This window comes from Phytophthora cinnamomi, assembly GCF_018691715.1.
Source record: "Phytophthora cinnamomi strain GKB4 chromosome Unknown Contig10, whole genome shotgun sequence".
In the NCBI taxonomy this organism is placed as follows: domain Eukaryota; phylum Oomycota; class Peronosporomycetes; order Peronosporales; family Peronosporaceae; genus Phytophthora; species Phytophthora cinnamomi.
Window position 1 is genome coordinate 282,249 of NW_027150943.1, and position 17,623 is coordinate 299,871.

The 17,623-nt window shown below is 52.7% G+C and overlaps 2 protein-coding genes across 2 annotated transcripts; one reads left to right on the forward strand and one right to left on the reverse strand.

Annotated features, from left to right (window-relative positions):
* Positions 1-12,225: 12,225 nt before the first annotated feature.
* Positions 12,226-13,115, reverse strand: IUM83_05615 (uncharacterized protein; the record flags this gene model as incomplete). The annotated part of the gene is made up of 2 exons (XM_067929762.1): positions 12,226-12,251; positions 12,347-13,115. 2 exons carry the CDS (start codon positions 13,113-13,115, stop codon positions 12,226-12,228), a joined length of 795 nt encoding a protein of 264 aa, XP_067798058.1.
* Positions 13,116-13,445: 330 nt separating this feature from the next.
* Positions 13,446-16,367, forward strand: IUM83_05616 (uncharacterized protein; the record flags this gene model as incomplete). Its single annotated transcript, XM_067929763.1, has 2 exons — positions 13,446-14,194; positions 16,034-16,367. The coding sequence occupies 2 exons, from the start codon at positions 13,446-13,448 to the stop codon at positions 16,365-16,367; spliced, it is 1,083 nt and encodes a 360-aa protein (XP_067798059.1).
* Positions 16,368-17,623: the final 1,256 nt, after the last annotated feature.

The following is a 17,623-nucleotide window of genomic DNA, read 5'->3' on the forward strand; positions in this document are numbered from 1 at the left end:
TCTCCACGGCCTCCCAAACGGTGAATCCAGGCTCCAGCTGTGCTGCTCTGCCTTCTCCAGTGGTCTCTGCGACTTCGCTTCGCTCGGCTTCGCCTCCACCGTCGCCTGATGGTGGACCTTCGTCTCCAGGCAACTCGGACTCGGGTGAGTCGGTTGCCGAGACTGTGATTTCACCGGAATCTCCTGTGCCTTCGGCTCCAGCGTTATCTCCTGCAGTTGATCCCAGCGCCGCTGACAATAACTGGGTTAATGAACCTCCTGCTTGGATCGTTGGCGTTGATCAAGACGAGCTTGATGACCCTTTTTCGGCAGACAACTTGCTGCTAGAAGCCAAGGAAATCACCGAGCGTCCGCTGCTGCCTGCGCCTCCGGAGCGTCACCCATCACCGCCACACGCTAAGAATTGCTTCAATGCAGATGATCCGTATGACCCGGAGCAGATTTGGCAAGTACGACGTCTAATCGATCGGTATGGAGAGCCTCCGGACGTCGCGTTCCTAGTCGAGTGGGAGACCGATGATCTGCAGTTGACGTGGGAGTGGCCTGAAAATCTCGAGGGTGTATACTGGTGCGTGAACCATATCAACCAGTGGATCGAGTCCGGCAAGCGCGTTACCTTCACCAAGTTCTTTGAGCAACACTTTCGTGGAGCTGGAGCGTCGGAGACAATTTTGTGCTTCCTATACTCGTTTCAAGCAGCTTGTTATGGACTTGACTTGGATGGTCTTGTAAATCATGGTCACTGGGACCGGTTCTGCCGTGCAAGGAACAGCACGTTCCCATGTGGCGTTCTTACAAGGGACATCGATGCTTTCATCAACTTCGTCCGTGGTGAGCGTGTTCCGCTGGACTATGTCAGCTTGTTCAAGGTGTTCCAGAAGTCTTCTATGACAACTCCTGCTGAGCTGGAACGTAAAGCGCTTGAGCTTCCGTCTGGCTGTTACATCGTCCACGCTGCTCAGCACTTCGTTGAGCATTGCTTCACGCTCGTGGTGACCAAGACGGACTCCAAGCAATCGGCAATGATATACGATGACTACGATGACAGCGCGGACCCCCCTTGCAAGTTGGAGCCTGTGCGCAAGTTGGGATGGCTTAATCGTGTCTATGCCATCTATCGCATTGCTCCAGCAGTTCCCAAGGTTCCCAAGAAATCGAAGATGTCCAAGAAGCAAAGATTGCGCAAGAAGGCCCAGCATAGCCACAACAAGGACAGGCATGAGCCTTAATACATGTAGGCCTTGAGCCCCCTTTCATTGTTGCTTGGTTCTTCTTCGCCGCTTCAAGCGTCTGTTAGCTTCGAACTCTGCAATCAAATCGGGTACTTGACTTAGATTCTCCACCGGTTCCCAAGTGGGTTCCTCTTCGCCCACCCACTCCACAAGAAATTGCGTCCGTTGTTTGTGATGGCGCTTCTTAAGTAGTCGCTTGACTAGTTGACCGACACTTCCGTCCGCAAGAATCACATCATGGGGTCTTGATAATCTTGATGGTTCAATGTACGGCTTCAGTGATCCAGTGTTAAACACTGGGTGGAGCTTGTTGCCTGCTTGAATATTCAGCTCGTAGGCATGATTGTGCACCTTCCGCACGACGGTATACGAACCAATCCACTTAGGCCCAAACTTAGTCGAGTTGGGTAGCCCAGTATGTTTTGGATCCAAATGTTGAGTGCTCAGGTACACTCGGTCGCCAACATCAAATGTTTGTTCCACACGGTTGCGATCGTATACATCTCGCATCCGTTCTTGCACCTGCGCGAGTGTCTCACGGCAGCGCTGTAAGATGGATGCTTGACGATCCAAAAAGTCAGATCCACGTCGACTTGACGGCACCTTAGCTAGCTTTTCAGCTGCTAGTTGAAGTGGGTTCAACGGGATGTAGCCAAGATCAGCTTCAAATGGTGCAAGCTTGGTGCTTGAGTTGACGGTGGAGTTGACACCAACCTCAGCGTTGGCAAGATGGATATCCCAGTCATCTTGCAAAGGTCCAACGAAGCATCGCAAATACTCTTCCAGAGTTCGGTTCATTCGCTCCGTCTGTCCGTCACCTTGAGCTCGATGAGCGACCGTCATGCTAAGCTTGGTCGCGATGGACTTGAAAACATGTTGCCAAAAGCTGAGACGAACTTCCTGTCACGATCGGAAACAATGTTGGTCGGCATACCGTGGAGCTTCCAGATGTGATTCACGAACAATTGAGCGACACCTTCTGCTGTCACGGTTTTCGTGGTCGGCACGAAGTGACATCTGTTCGTGAGGCGATCCACAACAACCCATATGGAATCGGCCTTGTTCTTCGTTCGAGGCAAGTCAGTGATAAAGTCCATAGAAATGGATCTCCATCGTTCATCTGGGATACTTAGAGGCTCGAGCAGACCTGGTGGTTTGGTTAGCCGAGGCTTGTTGCGTCTGCATTGCTCACAATCCGCGATGAACTTCTGGATCGACGCTAACATTTTTGACCAGTACCACCGTCTAGCGAGAGTCAGGTATGTCCGTTCCGCACCTGGGTGCCCACCATAATTGGAGTCGTGGCACTCGCTGATGATCTCGTTCCGAAGCTTAACATCGTTTGGAATGACAACACGGGGTACGTCGTCTGCAGGAGTTTGGTACCAGAGCAAGCCATTGTCCTATGTGTACAGCCGGTACTACTTCCGTTGCTCACGCTTGTCTTTTTGCTTCATCGATTCGGAACGCTGCTTGATAGTGGCAAGTATGGCTTGGCTCTCACGATCTTTCACGTACGCTGCTTTGATTTTGTTGACAAGTTCGGTGTTTGAAGTCATTTCGGTGATGGATAAGCTGAACGAAGTGTTGTTGAAACCAGTCACACTTAAGTCGTGGAAGTACTTCGTTCGGGCTGTAAGTCAGGTCTTCTGCTCACCGTTCTTCGCTCCAGGAAGATACGAGAACGCTGGTTGGTACTCCGCGAGGATATCATACCATCGCGCGAGGCTGCGGTTAGACATCTTCTGCGTGAATAGACCTTCAAGACTTTTGTGATCGGTCTCGACAATTGGTGGCTTGTCCAAGCAATAGATCCGGAAAGCAGCTAGCGCGTGAACAATAGCTAGTAGCTCTTGCTGTTGCGTCGGGTAGTTGAGCTCTGCTGCCTTCATCTTTCGACTTGTGTAAGCAATTGGACGCTCAACTCCGTCAACAACCTGAAACAGAACTCCACCAACAGCAAACTTGCTGGCATCCGTCCGCAGATGCATTGGTTGATCGAAATCCGGGAGATGCAGTACGGGTGGATTGCACAGCCGTCGCTTGAGCTCTTTGAAGTTCTTCAACTGTTCGTCGTTGAAGTGGATCTTGGCATTCCTCTTCTTTTGTTTCTTGAGCAGATTAAACATGGTTGCTGTCAGAGCGGCATACTCGGGACAAAAGCGCTGAACGTAGCCAGTGAGACCAAGAAAACTGTGGAGCTCTTCTTGAGTTCTCGGGACCGGCCAGTCTCGAATCGTCTGCACTTTGCCAGGATCCATCCTTACACCATTGCGTCCCACGAAGTCTCCCAGACATGGAATCTCCGAGGCGCAAAACACACACTTGGCCAGCTTGACATATAGCTTGTTGTCTCGCAGTATATCCAGCGTCTTGCGTAGGGCTTCCAAGTGGACGTTGACGTCTTGTGACTTGGTGAAAATGTAGATATCATCGTAGAAGGATCTTGTATGTTTCAATCGGCGAAACAACTTCGACGTCAACCTGTGCATAGTAGCAGGTGCATTGCAGACTCCCATAGGCAACACTAGGTATTCCAAGAGTCCGTTTGGTGATTGAAACGCCGTAAACTTGATGTCTTCTTCACGCATTCGGACTTGGTAGTATGCAGACATCAAATCCATTGTCGAAAAGTAGTAAGCTCCAGCCATGTCGTCCATGATGTCTTCTTTCCTGGTCATTGGCACACTCTGTCGGATCGTATTCGAGTTGAGGTACCTGTAGTCGTGGACAATTCGCCACCCGCCAGGCTTCCGCACACAGAAAGTTGGCGCTGCGTGAGGACTGCTGCTTGGTCGGATGAGCTTCTTCTTGACCATATCTTCTACCCAGCGCACAATTTCACGTTGTTGCTCTGGCGACTGCCGCCATTGCTGACGGTACATTGCCACGTTTGGATCTCGCACATCGATTCGATGCTCGATCTCGCGCTTCTCGGGTAGACCTTCAGGGAGTTCAGGACGGAACACGGTGTCCTTATACTCCTTCAGCAGCTCGTAGGCCGGGTTAGAACGAAAGCTTTCCCAGTCCGTATCCAGATAACGTTGAGCTTTGGCACTACCAACGCTATCAGGTTGATCGTGCCGTTGTAACGAGCTTGCGACGCGCTTGATCGTATCGTTCGACAAAACCAGCATGAAATCAGGTTCGTCTGGAGTTTTGGTCTTGATTCTCAGGAACTTTCGCAACTTCTTCCGCGTGATGTACTTCGTCTCCACGCCCGCTGCATCAACAACTCCCATCGTGGACATCTTCTCCACGACGCTGTTGTTACCCCCAGCGCTGCTCTTCTCCACAGTGCCTTAATCCGAGGATGACCTCGTGTCACTCCTCTCTGCCGAGTCTCTTTCCGCTGACTCGCGGTCGAGTTGCCCGCAAGCAACTCTCGGGGTATCCTTCTGCTCAGTTTACCAGCAAGTTCAACCGTGGACCTCACATCCGTTTCCAGCGCGGCACCTCTACAGGAATCAGGTCTTTTCGCCGACAAGCCTATCGCTCCGGCAGATCTCCGAAGCCCGGAGGCAATCACCTGTCCGCCTTCCTCGATCGGCCCACTGGTCTTGCTTGCTTGCTCCGCTTACAGGATTTTCGTCCTCGTTCCTTCAATCCGTCGACCGCTCCAGTCGATCATCGGCTGCACATCCTCGAAGAAAGGTACCCCGAGGATACAGTCGAATTCATCTGGAATCACATAGGCAACGGCAACACATTCGTATGCTTCCTGCAATCCTTGAATCTTGATGGATAGAACCAGTAGCTCTAGCTCAGCTTCAACCACTTGGTTGTCTCCCAGCTTGACGCGTATGCTCTTTTCGCTGAACGTTGTCGTCGAAAGCTGGTTCTTCTCGACCCAATGTTTGGACACGTACACCGCTGTAGCTCCGCTGTCCAACAGCATAGTGGGTGTCGTGAAGCTCTTGTCGCCGACGCTAATCTCGCCACCAACGGAGAATAGCGGACGCGACTTGTACACGAGAGGGTTTTCACTCAGAACATTGATGCTGATATTCTCCAACGTTAACGCTCCAGTTACTCTCTTGACCACGGCAGGACCCTCATTCACTGACGCGGTTTGTCGTTTCCCTGCTCGCCTTGTTTCTTCTTCCACGCGAAGCAGTTGGGCTTGATGTGACCCGGTTTCTTACAGTAGAAGCACGTGCGAGTCTCTTTACCGCCCTTGGGTTTCGCGCTGGGTTTGAAGCGACCCTTTCCACGGAAAGGTTTCCCATTGTTCCGCCCTCCTTGGTTAGCTTCTTGCCCAGTCGAAGCCTTCTTGTTGTCTAGATGAACTTGGCGAGTACGGGCTTCCTCGACGTAGTGGGTCACCTCGTACTTGACTGCAAGGTCCATCGCTTCACTTAGCTTCGCTGGGTTTTGGAGCATCACGTAGCTGCGCGTGCCCTGCCTGAGACCGTTTGCGTAGTTCAGGACTTGGTCTAGCTCGCTCATGCCTTCAACACGGAAGATGAGAGCACTGTAATCTCCGTTGTATGACTCGATGTCGGCTGTCTGTTTGAGCCGTTGAAGCTTGTCACGGAGCGAGGCTTGATAGTTCGACGACTCGAAGTGTTTGAGTGCATGCTCACGGAAATTCCCCCACGTGTACTCATCCACTCCTGTCGCGGACGACCAATGCACGCGGGTTTCTTCATCGCAGATCCGGCGATTCCTGGCAGTCTTGCGCTTGTGTCTTCAACTTGGATTCCGTTGATCCGGCACGCGTTCTCGATCTGGAATAGCCATCCTCTCACGTCTTCACCACGCTTGCCCTTGAACTTAGGGAGGTTGTTTGGGACCTTGGATCGATCGGCGACCAACTGGTTGAGTCGGTCGATCTCGGCACCTAACTGTGCATTCGTAGGAGGCATCGTCTTCTTGAACAGGGGCTGGGACCAACAAGTGCTACCAGTTTATCGTTGACGATGCAGATACTGTGAAGACTATCTGTGCAGGGGCGGCCAAAACGAGAAGTGATGAGGTTGCCGCCCCACGCAGTTCAGGCAGTTGGGAGCGAAGCTCCCACGGACTGCCCTACTCTGCGTTTATACTAAAGTTTGTATAGTAGTAAATCCTACCATAAAACATACCCTAAAATACAGTAACAACTGTTACAGCTGGCGTCTGGGCGCGTCGAAGAAATGGCGCCGCGCTTATCGCGGGAGTCTGGTGGTCACTCTACCTGATCAATTTGCACCCATACTGCTACGTCAACACACGTTCTACATGGGAGCTCGAAAGGGTGTACCTGGAACGTTCAAAGACTGCTATCCATTCGATGGATAAATGCGGGAACGATTCCGAGTACTCTCGGAAGGGACTGGTCGTCGTCTTAATAAACGACACTTCTCGGCGGTGGTGGTGGCGGTAGCATTGGGGGTTCAGGAATTGGTGCAGGTGGAGCACGGAAGAAGTTGGGTCGATTTGCTACGAAAGATCGCAGTCCGAACCCGAGCAACGCAATTGCGACGATTGGGGGTAGTGCCGAATCCACGAAGACTCTCGCTAGGCCACCCACCCGTGAAATTCGTCTTGGTCACTCCATTTGGCGCGCGTTTACTCCGAGGAGTGACGTGCGTTGGATTCGTGTTGTACAGCACATTGGTTGTTGCTGTGTGGTGGCTAGTTAGCCCCTCTGCGAACGGATCCAGCAAAGCCTTGCCGTTAACGTACAGGAATTCAGGTATCTCGCTTTCCACTGGCATGAAGTGCGCGATGCTGCCGCAGAGAGAATCGTTGTCCATCTCGAGGTCGCGATTCGTCGACGAGTCGACGACGCTGACGCCCCAGGGAGCAGTGCACCCGAACGAATAATACCCATTAAAGTGCATTCCGATTTTAATATTTAATAATTAACTGAACACACCCAATTCATTTTGGACTACAATCAAATTTTCTTGTTTTTTAAGTGTAGTTGCTGAGTTTACAGCCAACCGTTCTCAGCTCGGTGAGAGCCATTCGTTTGTTTTTCTCCTTCTTGTGGTAGCCTTGCATTTCCAGACTCCAACTTTCCCCAGTCCCCTCACCCAACACCGCGTCCTCGCTCAACCATGGCTCTCAGCAACAAGCAAGTCTGTTCTCTACTCTTTTCTAAGGGAACTGAGAGCACCTTTAGCTGCAACACATGCGGTAAAGTCTACAAGAAAGGCAACGGCTACACAAACCTGCTCAACCACCTGATGCGAGAGCAACGTGCATCTCGAACCAGCCATTAGCCAACTAGGCCACGGCGTGCTAGTGGACTACGACTTGCAGCCTCTACTGCTTCGGCGAGCTGAGCACGAGCGCGCGCGCGGGCTGCTCAAGGACTTGACAGCGTTCGAGGGGGTGACGAAGGCACTGCAGAAGACTACGCTGACTCTCTCTGCTGTCCGTCGGCTGTTCGACCAGGTCGTGAAGAAGTACTCGGCAATGAAGGCAAGACTGACTGTCAACGCAGCTATCGTCAACGATCCCAATTTAGAATCTGGCCTCGTGAAGTTGCAGCGGGGAGAGGCGCTGACGGCTGCTGACAAGGTGGCGTCCTCTTGCGAGATGCTCGGTCGCACTCGCAGCACTTCGTCTATGTGGAACAGGTAGTAGCGAGATGGTCACACGTGCCCGAGCGTCGAGTAATAGAAACAAGTGTGCGATTCGAGAGAAAACTGATTGTGTTATTGTTGTTTAAGTGTTGTTGTAGGGGAAAGCACCTCGAGCCACAAAACCCCCGTTGACTACTCTTGACTACACCGGCCGCAGCCTTAGAAGAATTCTGCACGCATGCAGAAGCAGTTCCCAGAAACCCGCAGGTATTATCCGGCAGAACACTATTAATTCTCTCATAGTCACAGGCATCATGGTCAAAGACCTCAACCACCACTCTCTACTTCAACAAGTACACTAGTCGGTACTCAACCAACTTCACCTTTCAAACATGCTGTAGTAACCAGAGTGACCACGGAACGCACTCAGCGTCTCGCACCTCTCAATTTAGACTGCGTGGTGCAGACAAAGCGGGGGAGGCTGTGGAAGAACAAGGGGACTCGATTGTGAAAGAGGCATTCAAGCGGCGCAAGGTGGCCAAACGTGCGGCGTACGAGGATGTAGCTTACATTCCACCAACGTCCAACGAGTGCGAACGCTTTTTCTCGTCCGTGAAACTCGTCTACACAGACCTGAGGAAGAGGATGGAGCCGGAAACGCTCGAAAAGGTAATGTGCTTGCTTATAACAAGGAGCTGTGGGACGTCCAGGTAGTAGACGATGTGCGCCGCAGTAATGCCAATTAATGCAATAATTCATTTTTTGCTGCCGCAGCTAGGGATTAATCCATGCATTGCATTATCGGGATCCCGGCAGGGAGAGAAGAAGTACTCATTCTTGGCCAACTCAAAGCTCAACCAGAAGGTCTCTTTGTCGCCGAACGAGAAGGGCGAAGAGGATTGCCACAATATTAGGGATCATAGCCAATCCTGGCTCTGCTAGGGAGTCATCAGTGAAAATTGCACGTCAAATCCGACAACTGTATGAAGGATAGACTAGCAGCAAAATAGGTGGGCGATGACTTTCTGGAGCCGCTGTACTTTTACTCGGTGTGGTTGGTGCAAAATACAACAGCTCGTAGACGTCTACGCTATAAAAGAGCGCTGGAATCTCTGCTTCTTGGCGGTCTGCGTCAAGGAGCGTACCAGTGCTCCGAAATCTTTCGTTTCGAGCTGTGCCAGTGCTCGGGACAGCTTTTGAACCGCCTTTTGTAGCGGGAGCTCCACCAAGTAGAACGACGCCGTGGCAAGCGCCAACAGGAAAATGATGCGTTGAAAAAGCCTGTCGAAGTAGTTCGGCTTCTGGCTGATCGTCTCGGAAAAGATGACGAACGGGTGCAGCAAGTAAACCGAAAAGCTGATCTTGCCCCAGTAACGCAAGACGTTCCACTCGAGCGTCGTGGACACGGAAGACGGCAGGACCATCTCAATCACGATGATCGCAGCCAACAACGTGCTAATGAATGGATCGCCAGGAGAAACAGGCGCAAACTGGTGCACCCACTCACTCAGCAGCACGCGAAAACACTCACCGATGAGCAAGATAAGTATCAAGTACTCTGCAGCCCGGACGCCAACCACGTGCCTGGTTTGAAACTCGAACCCTGAAGCTTTGCACCACGAATTGAACTTGACAAAGAAGACGGCAGCGAGGGATCCTTGGAGGAACGTCGTAAAGTGCGGGCGGAGGGGTATGTGGTGCGAACGGAACACGTAGAATCCATCGTACAGGACCCACGCCTGCAAGGGAATGAAGGCAGCCCACCAGTATCTTTGCAATCGAGCCATTGCCACCACAAACGCCGGGATGAAGAAGTAATACGCGATCTCCAGCGGCAACGTCCACAGCATGAGGTAGCGATGTTCGAAGTCGAACGTGAGCACCTTGTAGAGATCGTACTTCTCCGCGTTTTCGACCAGAAAGAAGCGGTTTTGGTACTCGAACGGAAGTCGCGAAAGCAGAACCGCGACCAAGGCGAAGAACGGGTACACCCGGAAGAACCGCTTGAGGAAGTAGTCCACCAACGCAACAGCCCATTTGCGATAGCTAGCTCCTTGCGCCAGCAGAGTTTCGACCTTTTTCAGGAACAGCATGGTCAGCAGGAACGAGGACAGCACGAAGAACGCGTCCACGGCGATCGCCCCCACGTTGATCCCATTCATGTACTCCTTCGAGTGCTGCAGCACCACGAGCATTGCAGCCAGGCCGCGGATGCCATCAAGGAAGAGCACTTTAGCTGGCGCCGCCTGAACCGGAACCGCCAACTTCTTCGGCCCTTGTCGCTCCTTGTCCGCGAGCTCGGGGATGCTCACCGCCACGCTCGACTCGCCCGTATCAACACCGATAGCCTTGGTGTCACCTCGTCCTGCGCGCAACATGAGCGAATCGCTGCTTTTTCGCCAACGTCCGTTGAACAGGAGTGAAGCTATGGCAAGTTAGCAATAACTAACGGACCTGGTGGAAAACGGTTATATTTTCTCGAAACCACTTGTAATGCGCACGTTAGCGTCAGTCACTTCCGTTTTCGAGTGCGGACGGCGACATGAACATGTGCTTCCAGGTCGTTCTTGTGCGCTGGCAGCGCTGGCGTCTGGGCCCGTCGAAGAAATGGCGCCGCGCTTATCGCGGGAGTCTGGTGGTCACCCTCGTCGCAATTGTGTTGCTCGGGTTCGGACTGCGGTCTTTCGTAGCAAATCGACCCAACTTCTTCAGTGCTCCACCTGCACCAACTCCTGCACCAACTCCTACACCAACTCCTGAACCTCCGACGCCACCGCCACTACCACCGCCGACCAGCGTACTCCACCCGAACACGCCGGCCCAAGCGTCCCTCAACCCGGAGGTGTCGTTTTCCATTAAGACGACGACCGGCCCCTTCCCAGAGTACTCGGAATCGTTCCCGCAGTTTGGCAAGAGCGAACCGGGACAGCACTACCGCATCGAGAACACGCGGATGCTGGCCAAACCGTCCACACGCAAGGAGGACTCGTTGCTCCTCGTCACGGTGTTCAACGACGGCGAGTCGTGGGGGACCAACCGCAGCACCACGGACTACTTCCAGCTCGTGAGCTCGCTCGACTTCCCGAAGGAGAAAATGTCGATCGCCATGCTGACGTCGTCTGCGGAGGAGTTCGCGAGGGTGAAGAAGGTCTTCAGCTGGCAGATTCATGAGTACGCGCGGCTGTCGGTGATCTTCCGCAACGATTTCACGCAGGAGGGGCTGACGCGTCTCAACCGACATAGCGACAAGCTCCAGTCAAATCGCCGGCGAATGCTCGCTCGATATCGAAACTACGCGCTGCTCTCGAACCTCGAGACATGGCACCAGCACGTGCTGTGGCTTGACGCCGACATCATCTCCATCCCAGCCGATCTTTTGCCCAAGATGATTCAATGTACGTGCGGACTCTGCCAAAGTTTGGAGCGTATCGAAGATGATCACTAATGACTCGTGTTTCTTGGCAGCGAGACTCGACATCGTGACGCCCCTGTGTATCCGCAGATACAACTACCAAAGCAACGACTCCTACGACTACGACTTGAACGCGTGGGTTGGACATCGCAAAGTTCGGTCACCTGGGGAAGAGAATTTCGTGCCAGGGCCTCTAAGTTTAAGGAATATGCACGATCTCCAGGGAGAGAACCAAATTGCTGTGCCGCTGGACTCGGTGGGTGGCACGATGCTGTACGTTCGTGCAGACGTTCATCGACAAGGTGTGATCTTCCCAGCTCACTACACTATCGGAAGCGAGTGGGGAGCGGAGGGCTACGACGGCATCGAGACTGAGGGTTTCTGCTACAACGCACACTTCCTCGGCTTTAGGTGCTGGGGCATGCCCAAGGAAATCATCTATCATGCTGTATAGTCTTGTGCTTCGGAGACTATATTTCTTATCGGTCTATTAAATGCCTACAACCTGATCTTCACTTCCTTATACGTTGCGTAGCCCTAGGGCATTTACCCGTCGAATGGATAGCAGGACTTCAACGCTCCAGGTACACCCATCCGAGCTCCCATGTAGAACATGCGTCGGCGTAGCAGTATGGGTGCAAATTGATCAGGTAGTGGGGTAGCGCCGAATCCACGAAGACACTCGCTAGGCCAACCACCCGTGAAATTCGTCTTGGTCACTCCATTTGGCGCGCGTTTACTCCGAGGAGTGACGTGCGTTGGATTCGTGTTGTACAGCACATTGGTTGTTGCTGTGTGGTGGCTAGTTAGCCCCTCTGCGAACGGATCCAGCAAAGCCTTGCCGTTAACGTACAGGAATTCAGGTATCTCGCTTTCCACTGGCATGAAGTGCGCGATACTGCCGCAGAGAGAATCGTTGTGCATCTCGAGGTCGCGATTCGTCGACGAGTCGACGACGCTGACGCCCCAGGGAGAGAAGAAGTACTCATTCTTGGCCAACTCAAAGCTCAACCAGAAGGTCTCTTTGTCGCCGAACGAGAAGGGCGAAGAGAAAACTTCTCGTTTAAATCCATTGTTCTTGAAACGCTCCTGAGTGATAAGCCACCACAGTGCTGCCATGGCATTCCCAGACCGAGTCTTATCCACAACGACGACTGACGAGTCTTGTTCGTGGTGGGTCTCACCCCTGAAGGCGAACGACTTCCTCAGATGAGCGGACGGAGTGTAGCCGCTACTCACCCCAATACTAGAGTAGTTGAATCCGTGCAGGAGGTTATCCAGGTACGACCTATTATTTACCATTTCTTGGTTGAAAAAGAACTTGCCATCGATCACTCGATCGTAGAAGAAGGTGGTCCCCGTGCGCTTGTAGCCCTCGGTTGTACGCAGTACTGCTGGGTCACGCATGAACAGGTCATCTACGTCGAGCAGTATGACTTCAGTCGCGTCCGAATGGTACAGGGCCAGAGGCTTGATCCACCAGTTACGGAATTGTCTCGCCAACTCAATGTTCATTTCGCCACGCTCCACAAGATCCGAGCACACGTCCACGATTTCCAGCCGCGAGTCCGCCTCAAACAGAAGTGCTCGGGACTTATTTGATAGCTCGTCCGGTAGGCAGTGGTAAACCTGGATAAACTCACGATTCCCGAGACAGCGCAGCTCTCGTACCAACGAAAGCCCCATTGGCACAACTCCGTCATGCATACACATCACAATGGCCTTGTCCCTGCTTACACTGTGGTCGAACTTGTCGCCACGGACGTGGAACATCTGCGGCCGTGTGGTCATCATGGATAACCCCGTGTTCACGACAACCACGGCCAGCATGAAGTACAGGAGGAAAAGGGTCAAGCGTACAAACCACGAACGCTCACTAATGACCCTGAGAAATCTCGCGAGGGGCTTGTTGCGGGGGTAGTGGACACCACCATTCTCCAAGTCGTGCTTCATGCTGAGAACTACGAGTTTTAGATCAAGAAATGCTAACGGATGCTGCGGGTATTTCCGCCCGAAACCACCGCAACTAACCGCGACTAAGGTCGCAACCATTCGCCATTTTGGTTCGGCTTTCCCACAATGCTGGGCGGGCACTCTGCTCAAAGACGCAAGTTTTTAATTAGTGGCAGCCAGCGACTGGAACCTTGTAGGATTTTGAGTTCGCTGCTGGATTCAACTGCTGTTGGCGCTCATGGCAAACGAGGTGGCGCGGCGATTTCTGTAGTGAGGGTCTTCGTCTTGTGCGTATTAACGCTTGCGACGACGTTGACCCTATCCAACCTCATGGCCAACAGCTCAGAAGAACTTCGCCCCCTTCATCGACACCAGAAGACGCCTGTGACTCAATTCGATACCTCTGTTTCGCGTGATAAGGGCATACTCATGTGCATGGACAACTCCGCTGTGCCCATGGGCCTCTCGCTTGTGAAGGAGCTGCGATGCCTCGGGAACCGAGAGCTTGTCCAGGTGTGTCACTGCTTCCCAGACGAGATGTCCGAGCAATCCAAAGTTCGGTTGCTTCGAGCCGACTCGCGACTGGAGATTGTCGACGTGTGCTCGGATCTGGTGGAACGCGGGGTGCTGACACACCAAGTAGCAGAAACGTTCCGTAGCGGGTGGCTCGAGCCTCTCGCCTTGGCGTACACAGATATCGCCGAGGTGCTACTGACTGATGTCGACAATGTTTTCTTTCGTGACCCTGCTGTGCTGCGGTCAACGTCGGGATACAAACGCACGGGCACCGCCTTCTTCTACGATCGAGTGTTCAACCAGGAAAGCAACAACTTGACACACCTGAAGATTCTGCTGAGTGAATTCGGCTACGCTACTTTCGAATCGAGTGAGAGGGTAGAACTTCCGGACTACGTCACCCGCAGTTATGCTTACAAGGACCAGACATCGCGAGAGCAAGACTCCTCGTTAGTCGCCGTGAACAAGCTACAGTCGGGCAAGGCCATGGAGCTGCTGTCCTGGTTCATCACGGAGAAGCGCTTCGAGAGAGAATTCTCCTTTCACGAAAGCGAGAGTTTCTGGTTGGCATATGCTCTATCCAAGCAGGAGTACACCTTCTCTCCATGGGGTCCCAGCGTCATCGACTCATCCCGGAACCAAGACATGAAGGACCATCCGGATTCACTCTGCGGTAGTACGGCGCAATTCATGCCAGCGGAGGACGATGCACCAGAGTTGCTGTACGTGAACGGGAAATCACTTTTGGATCCGTTCCCCGAGGGACTTGATAAGCGTGGTGGAGCCCCCAATAACCTGCTCTACAACCCGACACCGTCCTTCGTTTCGCCGCGCCAAACCCGTCGACCAAATGGAATCACAAACACCAGCTACACCGGTGACTTCCCGAAGGAGTGCCTCGTTGGCTTTGGAGCCGAGGAATTATCCATTTGTTTCGCACCCCAACTGCTTCAGAGGCGAACCTTTTACTTGGCCATTCGTATGGACGTGCTTTCAGCGCTTGACACTTGTTACGATTTCGCGTAAGATGCACCAGAGAATCAAGGTATCTTCATCGTAAAACCTAATAAATATGAAACGAAGCTTGTGTATTTTCGTTAGCATGTATTCAAGCAAAGCAGAGGAAAATTTTGAGTAGTGTTGAGTGCCGTTCTAACAGCTAGGACGTATCCCGCACATCATCGTTTGCAGCAGCCCAGTTTGCTGTTCTTACCAGAAGTTCCAGAAGTCTGCACCACTGCTATAAGGAATGAGCGTCACACCAGTCGATGAAATGTTCGGACGCATCACGGGCATTGAAAAGATGTCGTCGAGGGAGCCATATTCTTTCAGCTTGGCATCCCTGCACCAAGTGCACTGCCAGTGGTGCACAGCGTGCGTGTTGTTGGTGTATTCGCCATTGTGGAACTTCTGCATCCATTCACAGGCCTCTTTTGCGGCGGCGTCATCTCGAGTGCGGCATGCCGCGTCGAACGGCTCGGAATTCCAGTACGTAATGTCAGGATAGAAATATTCAGGTGGGAATACTATCACCTCCGCTGCTTCTTCAGACGTTGAAGCCAAGTAAGTCTTCTTCACGATACGCGGGCCCGTCAGCAACACTGGATCTCCAACTTCGTCCCCCCTGTCGAACTTATCCTTGCTGTTGTCCAGTACGTGTAACCAAAAGGGGTGCCGCGGTACGGAGGCCATCAGTACATTACGTAGAGCAGCGGAGGCCCCACCTTCTAGTATAACCGAGTGCGCTAGCGGCTCCGTGCTTAGGAAAATACGATTGGCTCGGTGCAGTTTTTCGAAAGGCTTTAAGCACTCGAAGTCCGCATCGATGTATAGCCCACCGACGCTGTGAAGCAATACGTACCGCGCCATGTCCGCTAGCGCCACCTTTTGAACGCTTTTGGCGACGTGGAGGTACTGTGGATAGAGGCGATCGAATAGCGGGAGGTTGTCCTCGTCCGTCCAGAAGAGGTAGGTCCACGTCGGGTTGAATTCCAGCCAGCTGCTCATCCACGGGAAGAACCGAGTTGGGATTTTGTCGGTAGATTTCCAAGACTGGTGAATGATGTGAGGAATGGTAGGCTCGGTCGCGCTCAAGCTGGCGTTAGCGCCGTCTGCATCGAGGAGCGCAACACCCTGCCCAACCGCTCTGAAAGACAGTCGATTGGCTTTGCCTGCAGCCGCTGGAACCAAGGTCTGGGTTTGATCAACTTGTAGGAACGACCCCACTCGAGACGTCGCGACTAGCACTCCCACAACAGACAGCGCCATGAGAGCCAAAAAGAGAGACTTGGGGCGAGAAGCGGACATCCATGACGCACTGGAGAGGCGACGACGCGATTTGTGAGACTTCGCCATGGAAAACGGGGAAGAAGTCTCACTTCTTCTTCGTAGACTGTGGGCAGGAGCAAGTCAAGACTAGACTGGACGATGCTAGCAGAACGAAAGCCGCGATTTTTGTGTCTGCTGCCAGTGCTCGCACTGTACGTGGTCGGCATGATGGTCGTCCTGGTCGGGTATATGAGCAGCACGAGCAGCACTAGGAAGAGCTTCCTCCGGAACCGAGTCGCCAGAGAGTCCCCGTTCCACCAACGCAGTCACGCCTTGGATACCAGCATTTCTCGCGACAAAGCCATCGTGCTGTGCATCCACGACGGCGTCTTGGCCATGGGCGTATCGCTAGTTCGCAATGTGCGGTGCATCGGGGACAAGGAGCTGATTCTAGTGGTTTATAACTGAGGAGCGACTTCCATTCCGATATTCCTTCGGTGCCAAGGTACACCCTGATTGCATCGGAACTGAAGTATCTTTTGTTTGTTTTGTTTGCTTGTATTAGGAGACGTTTGGGTTGTCCTTTGAGGTGGCGCACGTGCCATACACGTCTCGCCGTGGGGCGTGAGTGTGGTGTCGTCAACTCCGAGCCAAGACATGGAAAACACCCCGACTCACTTTGCGGTAGTATTCTGCAGTACATGCCCACTGATGATCCAGTCCCTGAAATGCTGTACGTGAATGGAAAGGCGTTACTGGACTGGTAATTCCCTAAAATTAGTGGGCCAGATGCAGTGGTTTCGGTAACCTCCAGTTGGGGTCATATTGTCGCGAATACCCGGTGTCTTGTTCCAAAGAGGAAAGTTGATTAATGAGCAGAGTTATTCAGGTAGAGAAAGCAAACTACGACTGACTACAACCCCTTCGCTGGTGTACTCCTAGTATGCTTTCGTTCATGCAGCGTGGTGGACGCGTGCCATTCACCACTAGAAACTCTTGCCGCGTGCCTTGATCCCGTAAATCTAAGAAAGACAGTCCGTGCTTCCTTCATAGGCAGCGAGGCACACTCAGTGAGCTGCTATTCGACGGATCGGGATGTTGACGCTCCGCAGCAGGCTGAGCTTGATCATAATCCGCCGACACATATATGTAATTGGCCTTTTGCAACCAAGGTAGTATTTCCGCTGAGCGAGCGATCCCATTGGTGGATAACGGCTCTAGGCTGTGGTATCGCCCCCAAAGATGGCGGAACCCCTGCTAACTTTGAGGTATCGTTTGCAATTTCTGTTGCTCTAGGCGTTTGTATTGTCGCATGGATATGCTACCAGCTCCATACAAAAAAGACGTGGATATTTTCCCCCTTGTTGCAAAACTGGCTTTGCGGTGTGGAGTGCAAGACGGAGAAAAATGAGACCGAAGCGCTACAGAGCGATTTTGACGGAGTTCATGAGCTTTGACGATGCTCGCGCCTATACTGCGGAGACCGTATTTACGACAGAGATGCTGTTAACCGTCACTCCTGAAGATGTTAGCCGGTGGATGAATTTTCGTGCGTTTGGTGAGCCATACCCTGGCGAGGACGCTAAGCCAGTGTTTGCCAGATCTTCCACTCTCGCATTCGCCAAAAAAGCTATCTCGTGCTTTATTCCTCGAGTTGCTGTTACCTGGGACCCGATTCGAAAGAAGGCAATCCGACGCGTTGACCAGAGATTTTATAAATCGTC